The sequence below is a fragment of the Marmota monax genome, unplaced genomic scaffold (assembly GCF_021218885.2).
Source record: "Marmota monax isolate L192 unplaced genomic scaffold, Marmota_monax_Labrador192_F-V1.1 WCK01_AAM20220418_F8-fsc00072, whole genome shotgun sequence".
NCBI classification, from domain to species: domain Eukaryota; kingdom Metazoa; phylum Chordata; class Mammalia; order Rodentia; family Sciuridae; genus Marmota; species Marmota monax.
In genome coordinates, this window is record NW_026692356.1 from 2,093,087 (window position 1) to 2,109,834 (window position 16,748).

Genomic DNA, 16,748 nt, shown 5'->3' on the forward strand with positions numbered 1-16,748 from the left:
TACTGCTACTGAATCTTCTGTGACTACAATGGTGCCTGGCATAAATATTGGACAGAAATATATGTGTGTGTGTGTGTGTGTGTGTATACACTTTTTTGTGGTGCTGGGGATTGAGCCCAGGGCCTTGTGCATGTGTGGCAAGCACTCTAACAACTGAGCTATATCTCCAGCCCCTATGTGTGTGCTATTTATGAATGAATAAATACCCTTGAAGATATTTTTTATAGCCAATGTTCATCCTGACTTGGAATGTCAGAGTAGATGAAATAATCATTTTTATTAAGTGTGGGAACTGGGCTAGAATAAATACATCAACCTGAAAAAACAATAAAGGATTTTGTCTCTTTACCTGACTTCACCATGAACATAGTTGGAATAACACCTAGAATTATCAGGTTCCTTGGCAAAATTCCTCCAGCACCTTAAAAAGAGTCATATGTATGTATATATGTGTTTCTGAATTTTTTCAGTCTACATTATGTATGAATTTACATTAATGAAGTGATCACAGCTATAAACTCTAAGCAATGGTCCAAAGTTTTCATGCCTATCCTGAAGTCATATATATCCATTGACTTGGGTGACAGGATCTTTATATTTTTCTTTTCTTACTCTTCTTCATCAAGGCACATAGCCTCTGTTAAATGATGTCATGAAAATGTACATATGGTAACAACCACACTAAGTTCTAAGGTTTCACAAGGATAGGTTTATCTACAACCTAATGAATATTTCTGTTTCCTCTGAGAGCTCGTTTCTATTTTTTATTCATATCTTCATTCATAAGACATTTTAGGTACTTATTTGGTAACAGGCACTGTTCTCACCTCTAAATTCAGAATAGCAAATGAGGGCAAGCCTGCATGGATCTTGCCTACTTGTGTCTCTTAGTCTGACACCACAGTCTGTGGGAGGACCTCTCATGTTGGAACCTGAGGCTTTCTTCTCCAGCTGCTCCCAGCCATAGTCACCACCTTGCTGTAGTCAAGAGAAGAATGATGCTAACTTACATTTCTATGGTGTGTTTCAGCAACTGGGAAGTGTATACAGCATACTCGCTGCCATCTTAAATGTTGGAAACATTGAATTTTCTTCTGTGGCCACTGAACACCAGATTGACAAAAGCTACATTTGCAATCATGCAGCTCTGGAGAACTGTGAGTTTTATTGTCTTCTATGCAAAACCGAACTTTCTCAAGTCTTATTTGATGTCACATAAGGATAATTCCAAGCAATTATGCTTATATGGAATCCTTAAGAAGATACTAAGATTCAGTTTGTGTAAAGTGAAATTTTTAAACTCCATTATTTAAAACATCTTCATGCATGTGAACTGATAACTGTAGAAAACATTTCTGAACATAAAGCTTTTATTGACTAAGTTAGGAGCTGTTTATATTTTGATGTGAAAATGTGGGTAAAATTTAGTTAATTGATATGCAAAAGAAACTTGTCATATCATGTATTTAAAACTTATCATTTTATAAGTAATAAAACCTTTGTTTTCGTCCTAGATGAATTTTGTATACCCATTTATCCTGGGTTAATTAATTTTTCAGTTACTTAGCTTACAAAAGCACATCGTGGTACTTGCTTCAAATCAAGTTTTCTCTTAAAAACAGAGGTTGACGAATTATTCCAATAATTTAAGGTATCCCACTAATAATTCCAGTGGCACAGCTTTTTTTCTACTTAAAAGATACCCTATTCTTTTATTTATAATATTGGCATATGTCCCCATAATTCTTATTTGTTATAAGTTCTAGGCCTAGCCTTAAGTATCATGATACATATTTTCATGTATATTTGTTCCTGAATTATACTCATTGTGGAACAGAACCAGATGTTTCAAGGTAATTCAGAGGGCCAAATGTGAAAATCTCCTAATCTCAACCTGTCCTTAAGAGTGTCATTTGTGTCCTGTTGTGCATTTGGAACAAACTTGATAATGGAGTAGATCAAGGGTTTAAAGTTTGCATGCCGTGATTGGCATGTACTTGGAAATCTTGAAGAAACTGGTTCTCATCTTCCATTTACAAACTAATTTGATTGGAGCATGAGATAATAAGTTATCAAAGTGAAAAAAAATAACCAGACAACTCCATTGATAAAATTAAATTATTACCATCTGCTCATAACTGGAAGCATTATCAACACCCAACAGAATGAGATGCAATAATGTTAGGTGGTTGTGTTAGCTTTCTGCTGTTATGACAAATATCTGAGAAAAATCAGCTTAAAAGGGAAGAATGTTGTATTTTGGCTCATGGTTTCAGAGGCTCAATCCATGGTTGATTGACCCATTGCTTATGTGGCTGTGGCAAGGTAGGACAGCATGGCAGAGAACATGTGGTGAAACAAAGCTGCTCATCTCATGGTGACCAGAAAGAAAAAGAGACAGAGGAAGAGGCTGGGGTCCCAATATATCCTTCAGTGGCACACCCCTATGATCTAACTTCCTTCCACTAGACTTCACCTCTGAAGGCTCGTCCTCCTCCTCCTAATAGCACCATAGATTGGCCACTAATCCTTTAGCACTTGGGCCTTTGGGGACATTTAAGACATTTAAGATCCAAACCAAAACAGTTGTAGATAAGAAAACACTTATAAACAACCAAACTAAAAAAATGATTTTGATGATTGAGAATCTAGTTCTATATATCAGGAAAGTCATAGATCAAAAAACGTTAATGTTAATATTAACATGAATAGAATGAAAATTAATCGAGCCACTTTCTGAATAGCCACTTGTGGAATAAAGAAATTTTGCTAATTTACCTTAAAATTGTTCATAATTAAACTTAAAATAATTATCTCCTACAAAAGCCACATTCCAAATGGTTTCACAAATGCATTGTTTCAATCCAGCAGTGGTTCTGTCTATACCATCCTATAAAGGTCTGTGAAATTTGATTACTTCTCTTTATCTTCACCATTCTCCGCCAAGACAACATCCAAGCTTCAACTGTTACCCCTTACCTGAATTAAGTGACCTCCCGATTGTTGGCTCCACAACAGGAACCAATCTTCTCCAGGTTATCTGCTGCAGTTCATTAAAAAAAACACTTAACTGACTTGTCAGTGGGCTCTCGATCTTTCTCTTCTTTCTCCTCCTTTCTTCTACCTCTTTTCTCTGTCTTCCTTTCCCTCTCCACCTCTCTCTTCCCCTCCCCTTTCCTCTCTTCCTCTTCCTCTTCCTCCCTCTCTCTTCCCAGTTAAACTGCTTGATTAGCCTTCCAATTATTCTGGATAAAGATCATCAAGTTTGCAACTTTGTTTTTGAAGCATTGTACCTAGCAGTGTGTCACCAGGTGAAATGTCTGGCCTGTGGCAGACGCTTGATAAATAAGTCAGATGAATGGGCAATACGAAAATAAAAGTAGATAGATTGGTGGGAAACAATGTTTAGAAAAAGATCCAACTAAAAGTACCAAAAATGGCATTGCAAATCAGTAGGGAATCTGCATCGTGGGGATATTATGGTTTGGATGTGAGGTGTCCCCCAAAAGTTCAAGTGTGAGACAATGCAAGAAGGTTCGGAGGAGAAATGATTGGGTTGTGAGAATCTTAACCTAATTAGCTGAATCAGTCCCTGGTGGTAACTGGAGACAGGTGGGATGTAGCTGGAAGAAGTGGTTAATTGGGGATGTGGCTATAGGGTAAATATTTTGTATCTGAAGAGTGGTGTCTGTCTCTGTGCTTCTTGATCACCATGATATGAGCTGTTTCCCTCTGCAACACTCTCCCACCACGATGTTCTGCTTCACCTCAAGCCTGAGGAATGGAGCCAGCCTTCTCTGAAACCATGAACCCTCAAATAAAGTCTTCCTCCTCTATAATTGTGCTTGTTGGGCCCTTTAGTCACAGCAGTGAAAAAGCTGACTAAAACAAGGGACAGCCAACTGACTAACCATTTGGGAGAGGGGATATTTGAATCCTTCTCAAACATCATATACCACAATGAATTCTAAATGTACATAAATTTAAAAATGAAAAATCATCAACATACCAAATGAATTGCATTCATATAATCCTGACGTGAAAAACCACGTGAAGAAGTTTATGTTCAGAAAACCAGAAGCAGAAATGATTTTCTTAAAAAATGGCTATTTCACTACCTAAAAATTAAAACTATTTAATAGTAAATAAAACATAAAGAAAATTGCAGAGAAACATATTTGCAACAAACATATCAAAACATTACTCTCTTTAAGTTTTAAAGAACTCTTATAAATTGGGAAAAGCAGAACATGTCAATGAGAGAAGGCAGTTTACAAAATTAAAACCACAAATAATAAATAAAAATGAAAGAAAAAGTGTTCAGCTTCTAGGAATCAATTTAAACCAAATATTAAGAAGACAATGTTTTCCTCTCAAATTGGCTATTTTTAAAAATGATAATCCACAGTACCCAGGAGATTGTGTTGAAATTCTTGGTCTTTCATTTGAGTGATAGCAGTGTAATTGATCCAGTTTTTGAAAAACACTTAAGCAATATATGTCAAAAAGCTTAGATATGTTCAGATAGTTTGAATAAATTACAATTTTTGTGCCCAAAATATTGACCCCAGTATTGTTATCATTATTAACATATGAAAATAACCTAAACATCCTATAATTTAAAAATATTAATATATTATAATACATGTCAGAATGTTATACAACACATTAAAATCATATTTGTTAACAATATTCATCAAAATTAGCAATGCTTAAGATGTTTTATTAAGATAGAGTATGCAGAATAATGGCAATAAACATGTCACAAAGGAAAGAAATGAAGAATGTCAACTTCGATGGTAAAATTTCTTCAGTGATCCTGTATTATTTGTGGAGTGTTAAAAAAAAAGACTTTTGTTTAAGATAGAGTTTAATAATCTTAGCCACATAATGAAGAAACATCTTGTCAATACTGCTAAAATAGATCCAAAATGCTCAAAGTATTTAAAAAAGAAAACAACTAACTTGAAAAAAAATTCTGTAATGTACTAATTTGGGTTAAAATTATATTAATCTACTGACTTTAAGCATTACTAATTTAAAATAATATTTATTTGTCATTTAATGTTTAAAAAATATTAGTTTGGGCAAAAAGTTTTTTGTTTTGTTTTGTTGCTGGTACTGGGCTTTAAACCAAGACCTTGTGTACACTAGACAAACACTCTACCACTGAGCTGTGTCCCCATCCCTGACATTAAGTGGTAACAAAATTGAGTGATTTTGAAATATGAAGCTAAGAAGAATCCTGGTCAGAGATACATGAACGTCAATATTTAAGTATATGCTCCTTCTATTGTAGTTCTTATCCACTTGCTTGGATATGCCTCCCAAAGTCTAAGTAACCTTCCAATTAATTTCTACATTTCAAAAATAAGTATATAATAATGGCATCAAAATTACACCAAATCTCCTTGCTGTGCTTTAAGATCAGTTAGCATACTTCATGAAGTTATGCTTGACAACACATCAATAACCACTCACTAGTTGGTGCAGCCATTTCACTTTGTCAGCCCATTTGGTTTAGGGTATGTCAGTCTGCAGCAGACACAGTCAGACCAGTGAAGATGAGGAGAGAAAAATGATCCACAGAGACACAAGACTACTGTTGAACATTAACTTATTCTTATACTATAAACTATCCATATATTTAAGATGAATTAAGACATTTTTATTTTGCTGAAAGTGATCTATTGACGTGATTTCTACATCTATTTATCTTACAGCTGCCTCTTTGCTTTGCATTCAGGCAGATGAGCTGCAGGACGCTCTCACCTCCCACTGTGTGATCACAAGAGGAGAAACAATTATCAGACCCAACACTGTAGAAAAAGCTTCTGATGTCAGAGATGCCATGGCTAAAACTTTATATGGACGTCTCTTCAGTTGGATAGTCAATCGCATTAACAGTTTGTTAAAACATGATACCTTGCCAAGGTAAAAATTTCTGTACAAACTTTTCCCCAAAATGTCAGCTGATGTGTCTATTTTGTAATTTTCTGATTTGTGTAAGTCCCTTTGAAGATGTTTCTAATTGATACAATTTGATTTTCAAAGTTATATTTCAAGATATGCTTTGTTTCTTAATAGCACCACCTTGTTTGGCCATGACTGTAAAAGTTTTTAGCTGCTGTAATATAAAAACTATAGCAGCATGAATAATCACCAATAGAAAGTGATTTTTAAAAAATCTGACATTACTATTAATATGTTCCTTTAATTAGAAGGTACACCATGAAGAATATACCATGTTATATAAAATGCCAGTTCAGCAGTTCTTTATTTTTGAGATTTAAATGAAATCTTAAAGGAAAACTTTTTTCACATTTTAATTCTCACTATAACCCTATAAGAGCAGGTGTTATGAGCTCCCAAGAAATTTGTCTTAGAAATGCACTAGAGAATGGCAGAGTGAGAATATGACATCACTAATGATCTCTGACCCTAAGTTTACAACCTTCGAGCACCTCATCTTATAAATAAAGGTAATCTGTGGAGTATGCCTGTAATCCCAGCTACCCTGGAGGCTGAGGATCCCAAGTTTGAAGCCAGCCCTGGCAACTGAGCAAGACCCTGTCTCAAAATAAAATATAAAATCAAGGTAATTGTAGCCACCATTGACTGAAGTCCCTTACATTTACACCTAAATCTTTGTTTTGCTATAAATTATACAAATTTTGGAAATTTGTAAGCAGAAAAGCCAAATGGATGCCTGCCTCAAGGTGACCTAATTCACACCTATTGGTTAAGCACAAAAGATCATTTTATACACTTTGCAAACTTGCAGTTTATTATTTTTCCACTAAAATATATCCCATACTATATTATCCAAATTCTCTAAAAGATAATTTTATACACTTTGCAAACTTGTAGTTTATTATTTTTCCACTAAAATATATCCCATACTATATTATCCAAATTCTCTAAAAGATAATCTATTATTCCCTCCATGTTTTTATTCCTCAGAATTGCTTCTGTAATTGCCTACTGAACTCTACCTTACCATAGCTGAGTTCACAAAGCACAACCCAGCTTGCCCATGATTTAATGATAGCAATGGTTTGTAGGTTCATTTGTAGCCAGCCATCTCTGTGATGTTAGGCATTCACATAAAAGTGTAAAAATTCAGGAATTTTTTTTACCATAGGTATAGTCTACATAATGTAATTAAAATATTTAGAGACTTGACCTCATCTTGTTAGGTACCCTCTATCTGCATGTTTACTACTAGATGGTACCCAGCAGGGTGATCTGCCAAAAATTCTACTATAGCCATCACAAACTAGTAACTTTCTTTTCCATACACTAATGAAAACTACCCAAGGTTTAGACTTTTTTGCAAAAAGTTCAATAAACTAAAATAAATCTAATTGAAATAGTGTTGTTCAGTTCTGTCAAGATTTACACTGAGATTGTGGAGAACCCATGTTCTATGCAAGGCTTTGCCATTAACTTAGGTGACACTGGACATATGACTTCATTTTTTTCTGGATCTCTTCCTCATTTGCTACTATATAAGGGCACTGAAATACAAATCAGTGGGTTTTGTTGATGTGCTTTGTAGTACTGGTGATTGAACCCAGGGGTACTTTACAACTCTGGGCTATATCTCCAGCCATTTTGTTGTTGTTGTTCTTTGAGACAGAGTCTCATTAAATTGCCCAAACAACCTTAAACTTGTGATCTCCCTTGCCTCAGTCTTTCATGTAGTTGGAATTGCAGGTGTGCATCACTGCCCCACCCCCAGCCAAGTTTTAATGGTTGGTAGGCATCTTGGAGCCTTTTAAGAATCTCCTGAAAACTGTCTCTGTCCTTCATTCCAAAATAAAAGGTGTCTACATTTGTATATACCCACCGAGATATTTCACACAGTTGTGATTCCATATCCCTTGAAGGCTAGTAGCAGGTCCTGTTTTAAGAATCCCTGAACTAGATGATTTCTAAGGTCCAACTTGGGTTTAACACATTATTGTTAAGTAAGCTAAATACTTACCTATCTGGCAAAGAGATTGTAAAATAATATTTTTTTCTAAACCAGCATAAATCTTAACAATGTCTGTCTTACATTGACATATAATCATATAGAATAATACTCACTATTCAGAAAAGAAACTTTCAGAAATATGTGGCTGTCCTTCTGTCCAACCTATCACACTTTTAAAGCACTCCTCACTCAGTGCTGCCTCTGTCTCCAAATGTAGAAACACTCTTCAGTGGCTAGCTGTCATTTCCAAGTCATATCCTCACAGCACTGAGCGTGACCTGCACTGTATAAAAGGTGAACATGAAGAGAAGCTTTGGTACTTTCCTTTTGAAATGTATATGAAAATAACTTTCAGTGCATCTATTTCTTGGTAGAGGAGCAAACTTTCTGACCAAATAGTCACCTCTAGTGAACAGAAGTAAACACATGGAACAGCAGAAAGAAAATGCATTTGAAGTGTTCAGTTGTGAAATAGCATTTTACAGTATTGTAAGATGAATCCTGATATATTTTTATCTTTCTCCATGTTACCATTTATTCTGTATTTTAAAAAATTATAAGCAAATAAACCAAAACTAGATAACAATTCTTCCACATAACTAAGATCATTTTAGTAAGATTTTAAAAATTGTTCTCCTAAAATGAAAAACTAAATATAGTCCTTAGCAGAATTTTTGCTTTTCTGGTGTAGTTTTGATAGAATATGTTTGCTGTGTTCTCAGTGTCTGCCAGGTTGTACCTATGATTTCTGATTCACTCAGGGCTGTGACTTGATACTTACAGCTCATAGGTAAAACCTGTTTTTTTTTTTCCTTTTGTTTAAGTATATAAGAATGTAGGAGTGGTTTCTGTAGTACAAGGAAAATATTATTCTATTTCTATATTAAAATTAATGTTGCCTCCATTATCTTTATTTTCTATGGAGAGAAAGTTTTAAGCTAAGTTTAATTGTATATCCTGAAGGTAGTTTCTTAGCTCAATCACAAATGGGAACTTTACCCTGCTTTGCATTACCTCCAAATGAAATAAACAAAAAGTCAAAATAATACCACTTTAATTTTTCCAGTGGGAATGGTGATGAGCTGAGCATCGGCATACTTGATATATTTGGCTTTGAAAATTTCAGAAAAAATTCCTTTGAGCAGCTGTGCATTAACATTGCAAATGAACAAATTCAGTATTATTTTAATCAACATGTATTCACATGGGAACAGGTAAGTTCAGGTACTTACACTAAAGATGCATGCATGTACGTTGTATGCAAAATTGTACAGATGAAGCAGGACCTAAACCATAAATTTAAAATCTGTCTTTACAAAAACAAAGGAAAGGTTTTCTTTTCTCCATGTCCATAGTAAAAACAACAACAAAACCTAGCATGAATTTACTGTGACTTCATATGCAATGTTTAAAGTCCTTCAGTGAAAGTTGTAATTCTTCTCCATAACCTAGGAAGTTTGGCCCTTGCAAACAAAGAAATTTCCTTTGAAATTTAAGTAAACAGGTATGTCTAACACTTTCTCTTTCTGGAGAATGCATAGTTGAAATTCTGTCTGAAATTTCAATATCCATCTAAAATGCATTAAACTTCAGAATTCCAGTAGCTAGGCAACAGCACACAAGATAATGGATTTGATGTAAATGCCATTAAATGGTACATTATCAGGGTACAATGTGTAATTTCTGATTCACCTTCAAAAATATTCTTCCTTAGAGAAAAAGCAGTGACTTACTTGAATAGCATTTGGCAAAACTGTCATATTAAGTTTTTTAAATTATTTCATTAAGTCAAAAAGAATCATATTTAATATTCTTCAATATTAAATATGAATTTCATTATTTTGTTTTATGTTTACTAATTGGAACTGATGTTCTAACTTAAGTTCAAGACAAATTATAGGTACATGAGTCACCTTTATTTGAAATATTTAGGCTTATTGAGAATTTATTTTGAAAGTACATTTTGAAAACAATTCTTTTTAAATTTTGTTTTGTTTTATTTTGGGGGTGCTACAGTTGGAATGAAGGGCCCTGTTCTTGCTCCATGCACTCTACCACTGAACCTCTAGATCCTGACATGTCTTAATCCAAATATTGAACAAAGATGTAAGACTATCTTTCAGCTCTCTCTCTCTCTCTCTCTCTGTCTCTCTCTCTCTCTCTCTCTCTCTCTCTCTCTCATGCAGCCAGGCTCTCTTGCTTTCTCGCTCTCTTACTCTCATCTATACCAGGATCTGGTTGTACCAAATATTCATTCCCTCTCTCTTCTTATGCCCCTTCTTATCTCCTTCACCCCTCCCCATAGCATAGATACATGATGAAATTGCTTTAAAATCTTAAACACACACACACACACACACACACACACACACACGAGAGTAAAAAACAATCCACAAAGGCTTCTCTACTCTGCTTATCTGTTCAGACCTGGCCTCCCTTTTGCCATGGTTGAGTTCCTTGACAGTAGTACATGGCATTGCACTGACTTCTTCCCCAACTGGGAATACTTCAGCAGGCAGCACCTGACCCTACCCTCCAAGACACCCCTGGAATGGCCCAGTCTCATCAGTCATCAGTACATTTTTGCTTCTTTCAGTAGGACATAAACTCCTTTAGGTCCAAGATCATGTCCAAGATTAATTCTTCTTGTATTTGCTGTACTTGCGGAGATTTAGCAAGTTCTCAATAAATGTTAATTAAGTTAGTATCTTGCTTTCATGCCTCACAAAACTCACAGAATCCATTCACACTGGAGACTGGAACAAGTAAATTTCGTTTGGTTTGATCTTTTTAATATGGTGGATCCTACTTCTTGGAACCAAGGGCATCCTCATGTATCTCCCATCAAATTAATTAATGACTTGCATTTGTTATACCTTTAATAGTTTTCTTTCTTGGGGGGTTGGGGTTAGAATTGGGTTTTATTGGAACTAGTCCTAAACCGATATACACATATTTCAATAATCACTGCTATTTAAATTTTATAGAATATAACAGTTTACAAATTACTTGGATTGATGGCCTTGATCTTCACGTATGATTCCAATGTACTTCATTTGTCTTTTGGCTTGCTACAAAAACTATTCTATAAGACCCTTTAATACCCTTGGGGTAAATAAATAGAAGGAAGACCAGTCGAGTAGACGAAGGGTAGTAAGGAGAAAGAGGAGAGGAGGGAAAGGGGAAGTACTGGGGACTGAAGTGGAGCAAATTATATTTCATGCACGTATGATTGTATCAAAATGAACCCCACTATTATGTATAACTACAATCCACTGACTAAAACATTTAAAAAATATCCTTGAGAGAGCTTCAAAACAAAATAACTCAAATTTTTCGCCAAACAAAACTAAAAATTCCACTAGAATTCAGAATTACTCAAAGCATCTTGAGGAATGAAAAGCATTCCCAATCCTTCTCAGTGTTAATATCACACTTTTCTTGGTCAAATAGAATCACGGGTTTGACCTGAGAGTTCCTTAGTTTAACAGAGCTATTACTACACATTAGTAGGGTGTTGTGTTCCCTACTTCATGTGACATACAAATGATCTGGCCAAATACCTGGCAGGACACATACCTTGGACAGCACCTTTGCAGGTGAAACACTATGGTTCTATTGTTTTACCACATTGGAACATATGCTGAGAATGTTTTTTTATTTATCCCAATTTTAATTTAGTTATAACATACAGTGGAACATACCAACACAGTTCTTCACACAGATATTTTTAATGTCATTTTCCCATTGCCTTCTGTTATAAAAAAAAATAATCAGAAGACTGTGGTAAAACATTTTTAGTGAAAGAATTTATGTGGGTGACCTACTCTCTAGCTTGCCAAGTAGATAGCTTTATATTTCTTGGAATGGTTGTCTCCAACTAACCACTTGTGTTACTTTCAAAACACTTCCTTAAACATTTTCTAAGCCTAGAAGTCCCTGTTATCCATTTACCAGCAGCTGAGCCTCTTTTCTCTGTACAGTCTCCTTTTCTGTGGACATTAGTCAAATGCCTCAGAATCTCTTAACACCCAACCTACAACATCCAGAACTTGTGTACCTTTCTCATTATCTAGAAGAGAAATTATCTTTATAAGCATTATCCTTTTAGAGTGTATACTATATAAGTCTTGAAAATTTCCTGGTGCATGGTATTTCACAGCATTTGAAGTTTCTGTACTCTCCCAGTCCTAGAAGAACCATATTATGTACATTGTTTTTTTTAAAAAATAACTTATTTATTTATTCTAATTTGTTATACATGACAGCAGAATGAATTTTTGTGGAGATTTGATTTTCTGAGGAAGGTAAGGATTGAAGTTGGAGGACTGGAGTGACTATCTACAAGATGCAGAATCAAACATCAGGGCAACACAGAAAGGGACAAGAATGATGAGAATAGAAACCATTAGATAGAGAGGAGATGCCTGCCTTGAAAGAGATTTGGAGAGAAAAGATGAACTGATGTTGCTCGAGTTTGCATTGGTGCCAGACACTCTGGTGTTATGTGTGCTGTCTTGTTTAATCCTCATTAGAATCAAATGAGGTAAATTTTAACTTTGTTTGGGGTTAGGGATAAGGGGAGGGTCAGGAAGGGAGGGGGAATGGGGGTAGGAAAGATGGTGGAATGAGATGGTCATCATTACCCTAGGTACATGTATAGAGACACGAATGGTGTGACTCTACTTTGTGTACAACCAGAGACATGAAATATGTGTACTATGAATTGAAATGCATTTTAATTATGTACATCCTGAACTCCTTCTCTATAATTTCTTCTGCTATGCTGGCCATGGATTCTAATAATGTAGCATCTTGGTTTGTTTGGGGCACTTTCTTCCCTTGATTTTTCATGTGGTTCATGTGTCTTCCTTTCTAGCACAGTGGATCCCAGGTGTTAAAGTTTTTACCCTGTAGGCTTATAGTGTCCCTGTAGGGATCTAATACCTCTCCTTTAAGGGGAAGAACAATATTAACAGATCCCAATACAAACAATATACAGCCTTAAACCAAATAGCTGCTATTAAGACGTTTATGGTTTTGTCACAATATACAGAAATGTTGAGTTCAATTATTATCTACAATATAAACAATAAGTTTGCAAAAGGGTCTACAGTTTCTGATGATGGACAAAGAGAGAACCAGGGGTGGGGTGTAGGATGAGATGTTACTGAGGTAGGAGGTGAGGATATAGGGTTATGAGATCTTAGGAAGCTTGAAAGAGGAATCAAAAGAAGTTGGCTAGTAGCAGGAGAAAAGAGATAAAGTGATTTTGGGGAGACAAGTAAGTGGGAAGACAATAGAGAGAGCACAACAAACAAACAATATAAAAATTAAGAAAAATTAAAAAATGTAAAAATAGGAGATAAAAGAATATACAACAAAAGTGTAATATACTATTCAGACATCCCAGTCCTCAGCATCCTAATTCATGAAAAGTACTTGGTTTCACTAATGTGGGGAATGTGAGGGCAGGAGAAGAGAGAGAAAAAAGAAGGAAAAAAGAAAAGAAAAAAAATCTTGAAGGAAAATACAAGATTGCTTTTGTTGGAGTTCAGTATCTTTCTTGCCTCTCTTCTCATCCAATAGGTGGGGTTGTCTGTTGTTTGCTGGTATCTCCACCCTAGGATGATGGGAGGTTTGGTTTGGGGGCATAGCTCTTGGAATGGGGGATAGCACTTGCTAGTCCCCAATGGGAGACTGCACCCCAAGGATCTCCTCTGGGGCCTGCTTGTGTGATGTGGGCACCTGATCTTATCTCCTTATGTTGCCTGTAGACCTCACAATTCCTGGTCTCTAGTTTAGTCTCTAAACTGCACCTCTTCCTTTCTACGTCCCAATCCAGAACCTCTCTCTCTGGAGGTCTTGTGGGTTGAGCTCTGGAGGCTATGCACTTGCCACGGAGAGCTGTTTTGCATTGGGCAGTTCAGGGCCAGGCTCTGTGAGCTATGCAGGTGCAAGCACTGTGCTGGGTTAGTGGCTACAGGGGAGGGGGGGAATTGGGGACTACAGGTAATTTGATATTGCTTCCAGGCCCCAACAGGTGTCCCATGCTGGTAATTGCCCCAACCAGAGATGGCGACAAAGGTGTCCCAAGATGGAGTGGCTGCTTTCAGTGATGGGGATTTGGGTTGGGTTGAGCCGGGTCGTGGCATTGGAAGGCGTGTTCAGAGATGCAGCTCTGTGGTGTGCAGTGTTGTGGCTGGTGGCTGTCTCCAGACCCTGTCCTGTGTCCCCAAGTGTAGGCTACCATGTGTAGGGGACTATGGCAGTGGTTACAGTATCCCAGGATGGAGGCAACCAGGGGAGCCCCACGATGACAAATGGGGGTCCACATGGGAGTGGCAGCTGGAGGTCCTGCGTGTAGGCAGCTGCTGAGTATCCTGCATGGGAGCTGCGGCTGGGTTTCTTCAGTGGGTGGACGGCCAGGGTTCCCAGGCGGGTACTGATGTCCATGGTCCTGTGTGGGCAAGTGGCCAGGAGTCCTACACAGGAGCAGGTATCAGAGGTCCTCTAATAACTCGCAGAGAAACAGTATTCCCACTACTAGAATCCCAGGTCACAGAGTGACACAGAATTCAGCCTCCCTCTAGCCCACCATCTTGAATCTCCTGTGAATATTGATTTTAATAACATTTAAATCAACTTGTATCCAAAAACAATAGTGTGAGAATTAGATGATAATCTGTGTGCCCATCCCTGCAAATGAAAGATGAGGAGAATATTTGTATTCTTTTTTAAAACTTGAGACTGAAACTTTTCTGAGTGAACTACACCTGAAATGTATATCATTTTCTCTCAATTGTATTAACTCCCCTAATATAGTACTCATATTTTAGCTTTCCATATAACATTTGTCAAGTATTAGTGTTGACTTCTGTGTTAGCTCAGAGGGCAGCAAGAAAGTTATCCCATTTCCAACAAGAGAGTTTTTGTTTGTTTGTTTGTGACAGCCTTTACTCTGCATTTCCACAGTATAAAGATAGCCAAGGTTTGGGCTGTGTTTGTTCTTATTTATGTGTTTTCTGATGGTCTTCTATGTGAAAGAGAGTACAACAGTAATAAAGTGTGATAGAAAAGTTCTGTGAGTTACATGTGTGTGAGTTACAAGTCCCATATTAAAATCCCACGTTAGAAATGTACATCTTTTCTCAAAGGCACACTTGTGCTGGGGCTGTAGCATGGATTTTACCCTTTGTTTTAATTTTGCACCATTGTAAAATAGAAGGAATGAACAAAATAAATGAACCATGCTCCCTAATAGTTTTTATTTAAAAATAAGGGGAGCATAGGCCACCATAGTGTGGTCAACCTTAGGCATGAATTCAAACTGGAACAAATGCCAATTGTTCTTTAGGGCAGTTGAGCACCCAGAACCCATATATGGTGGTACAAACCATTATTTTAGAATCCTATAGATTCATTCTACTGCTCTACTTGCCCATTTTTACTTTGGATAAATTTTCTTTATACATTAAAGCAGCACATTTGACTAGTTATTAGCAGGACTAACATTTGTTTTTAAAGTGAGCTATTAATGTTTGTTTCTGCACAAAGATGTGCTTTTACATATATCATTTATATATGCACCCATGGGTTTGGAACTGAAAGCTAAAAGTAATTTTATAAGCAGGAAACTATTTACAGCACATAATGGAAACAATAACTGCAATTATGGCTCTTGCTTCTCCTGTGGAAAGTGATGTGTATGGCTTTTATCTCCAGCTGTTCACATCCTAAAGTTTAAAGCTTTTGAGATTTTGGACATGGACTCATAACACATAATTTGAAGCAATTACAAAGAATAAAAATTCATCCAATACATAACACCTGGATTTTTCAACTTTTTTAACATTACAAAATAAAAAGAATCAGTCATCTGATAAAAACTGCATAGGCAATTAAAAACAAATCTCTTATAAATGTCTTCACATTGTTTTGATTTAAAGTGTGACTTTTTTATTTCATATCTTAATTTCTTCCCTATTAAGTCATCTGTGTGGGATGTTGGTAACATGTATCTTATCTCAGCTCTCCACGTACTAGAGCCCATTTTATAGGTGTTTTCTTTAAACATTATGACACTCAATACATTTAGAAGCCCTTGATACAGTAAATCTCCTTTTTTATATGCTCAGCCAAGTTTGGGGCTATCATTTGGATCACAACCAAATGTTCCTTGTACTTCTCACACACTGAATATGAAAGCTGATATCTTAATCATGAGTTATATCTGGGTGCCCTGTGGCAGCCCCTGGTGGGAACATGTCACTTCCTCAGGCTCCTGGGTCCTACATTTCTTAGCAGCCAAACTGAGTAGGAGTCTTTCTTTTTCAATGATGAAGCTGAGCCAATACCCTCAATGTGATGTGAAGATTCATGGTACTTATTTTGATCATTTGTTCATATTTTAAATATTTTTAAATTTTTGATAAAAATTATTTTAATGAAACATACAATTGGGAACAGAGAGCTATATAACTACTCTCATTTTCTGCGTGTGAAATTACAGCACACTGTTGACAGACTGAAATTTTTGCTAAAGATTTGAACAGAACAATAAGGAAGAAACAGTTGAAGGTAAAAGAGATTCTGGCTTATACAAAACTACATTTCTGAATTTCTAATCCAAATGTCTCCTTATTATAAGCTGATACCTGTCAACAAAATATAGATTTGTAAAAGCTTTTATGAATATTAAGGCATTTTCAAGAATATCATACATAGAAAGTTGGGATTTTTATCTCAACATGTGTAGCACACATCT

General features: G+C 36.1%; 1 protein-coding gene across 1 annotated transcript in view; it reads left to right on the forward strand.

Annotated features, from left to right (window-relative positions):
- Myo3a (myosin IIIA) overlaps positions 1-16,748 on the forward strand; it is a 203,283-nt gene that overhangs the window by 116,186 nt on the left and 70,349 nt on the right. Inside the window, exons 16-18 of the mRNA XM_046442267.2 lie at positions 1,031-1,157; positions 5,724-5,934; positions 9,048-9,195. Coding sequence (XP_046298223.1) covers positions 1,031-1,157; positions 5,724-5,934; positions 9,048-9,195 — 486 coding nt within the window. The remainder of the gene's footprint in view (positions 1-1,030; positions 1,158-5,723; positions 5,935-9,047; positions 9,196-16,748) is intronic.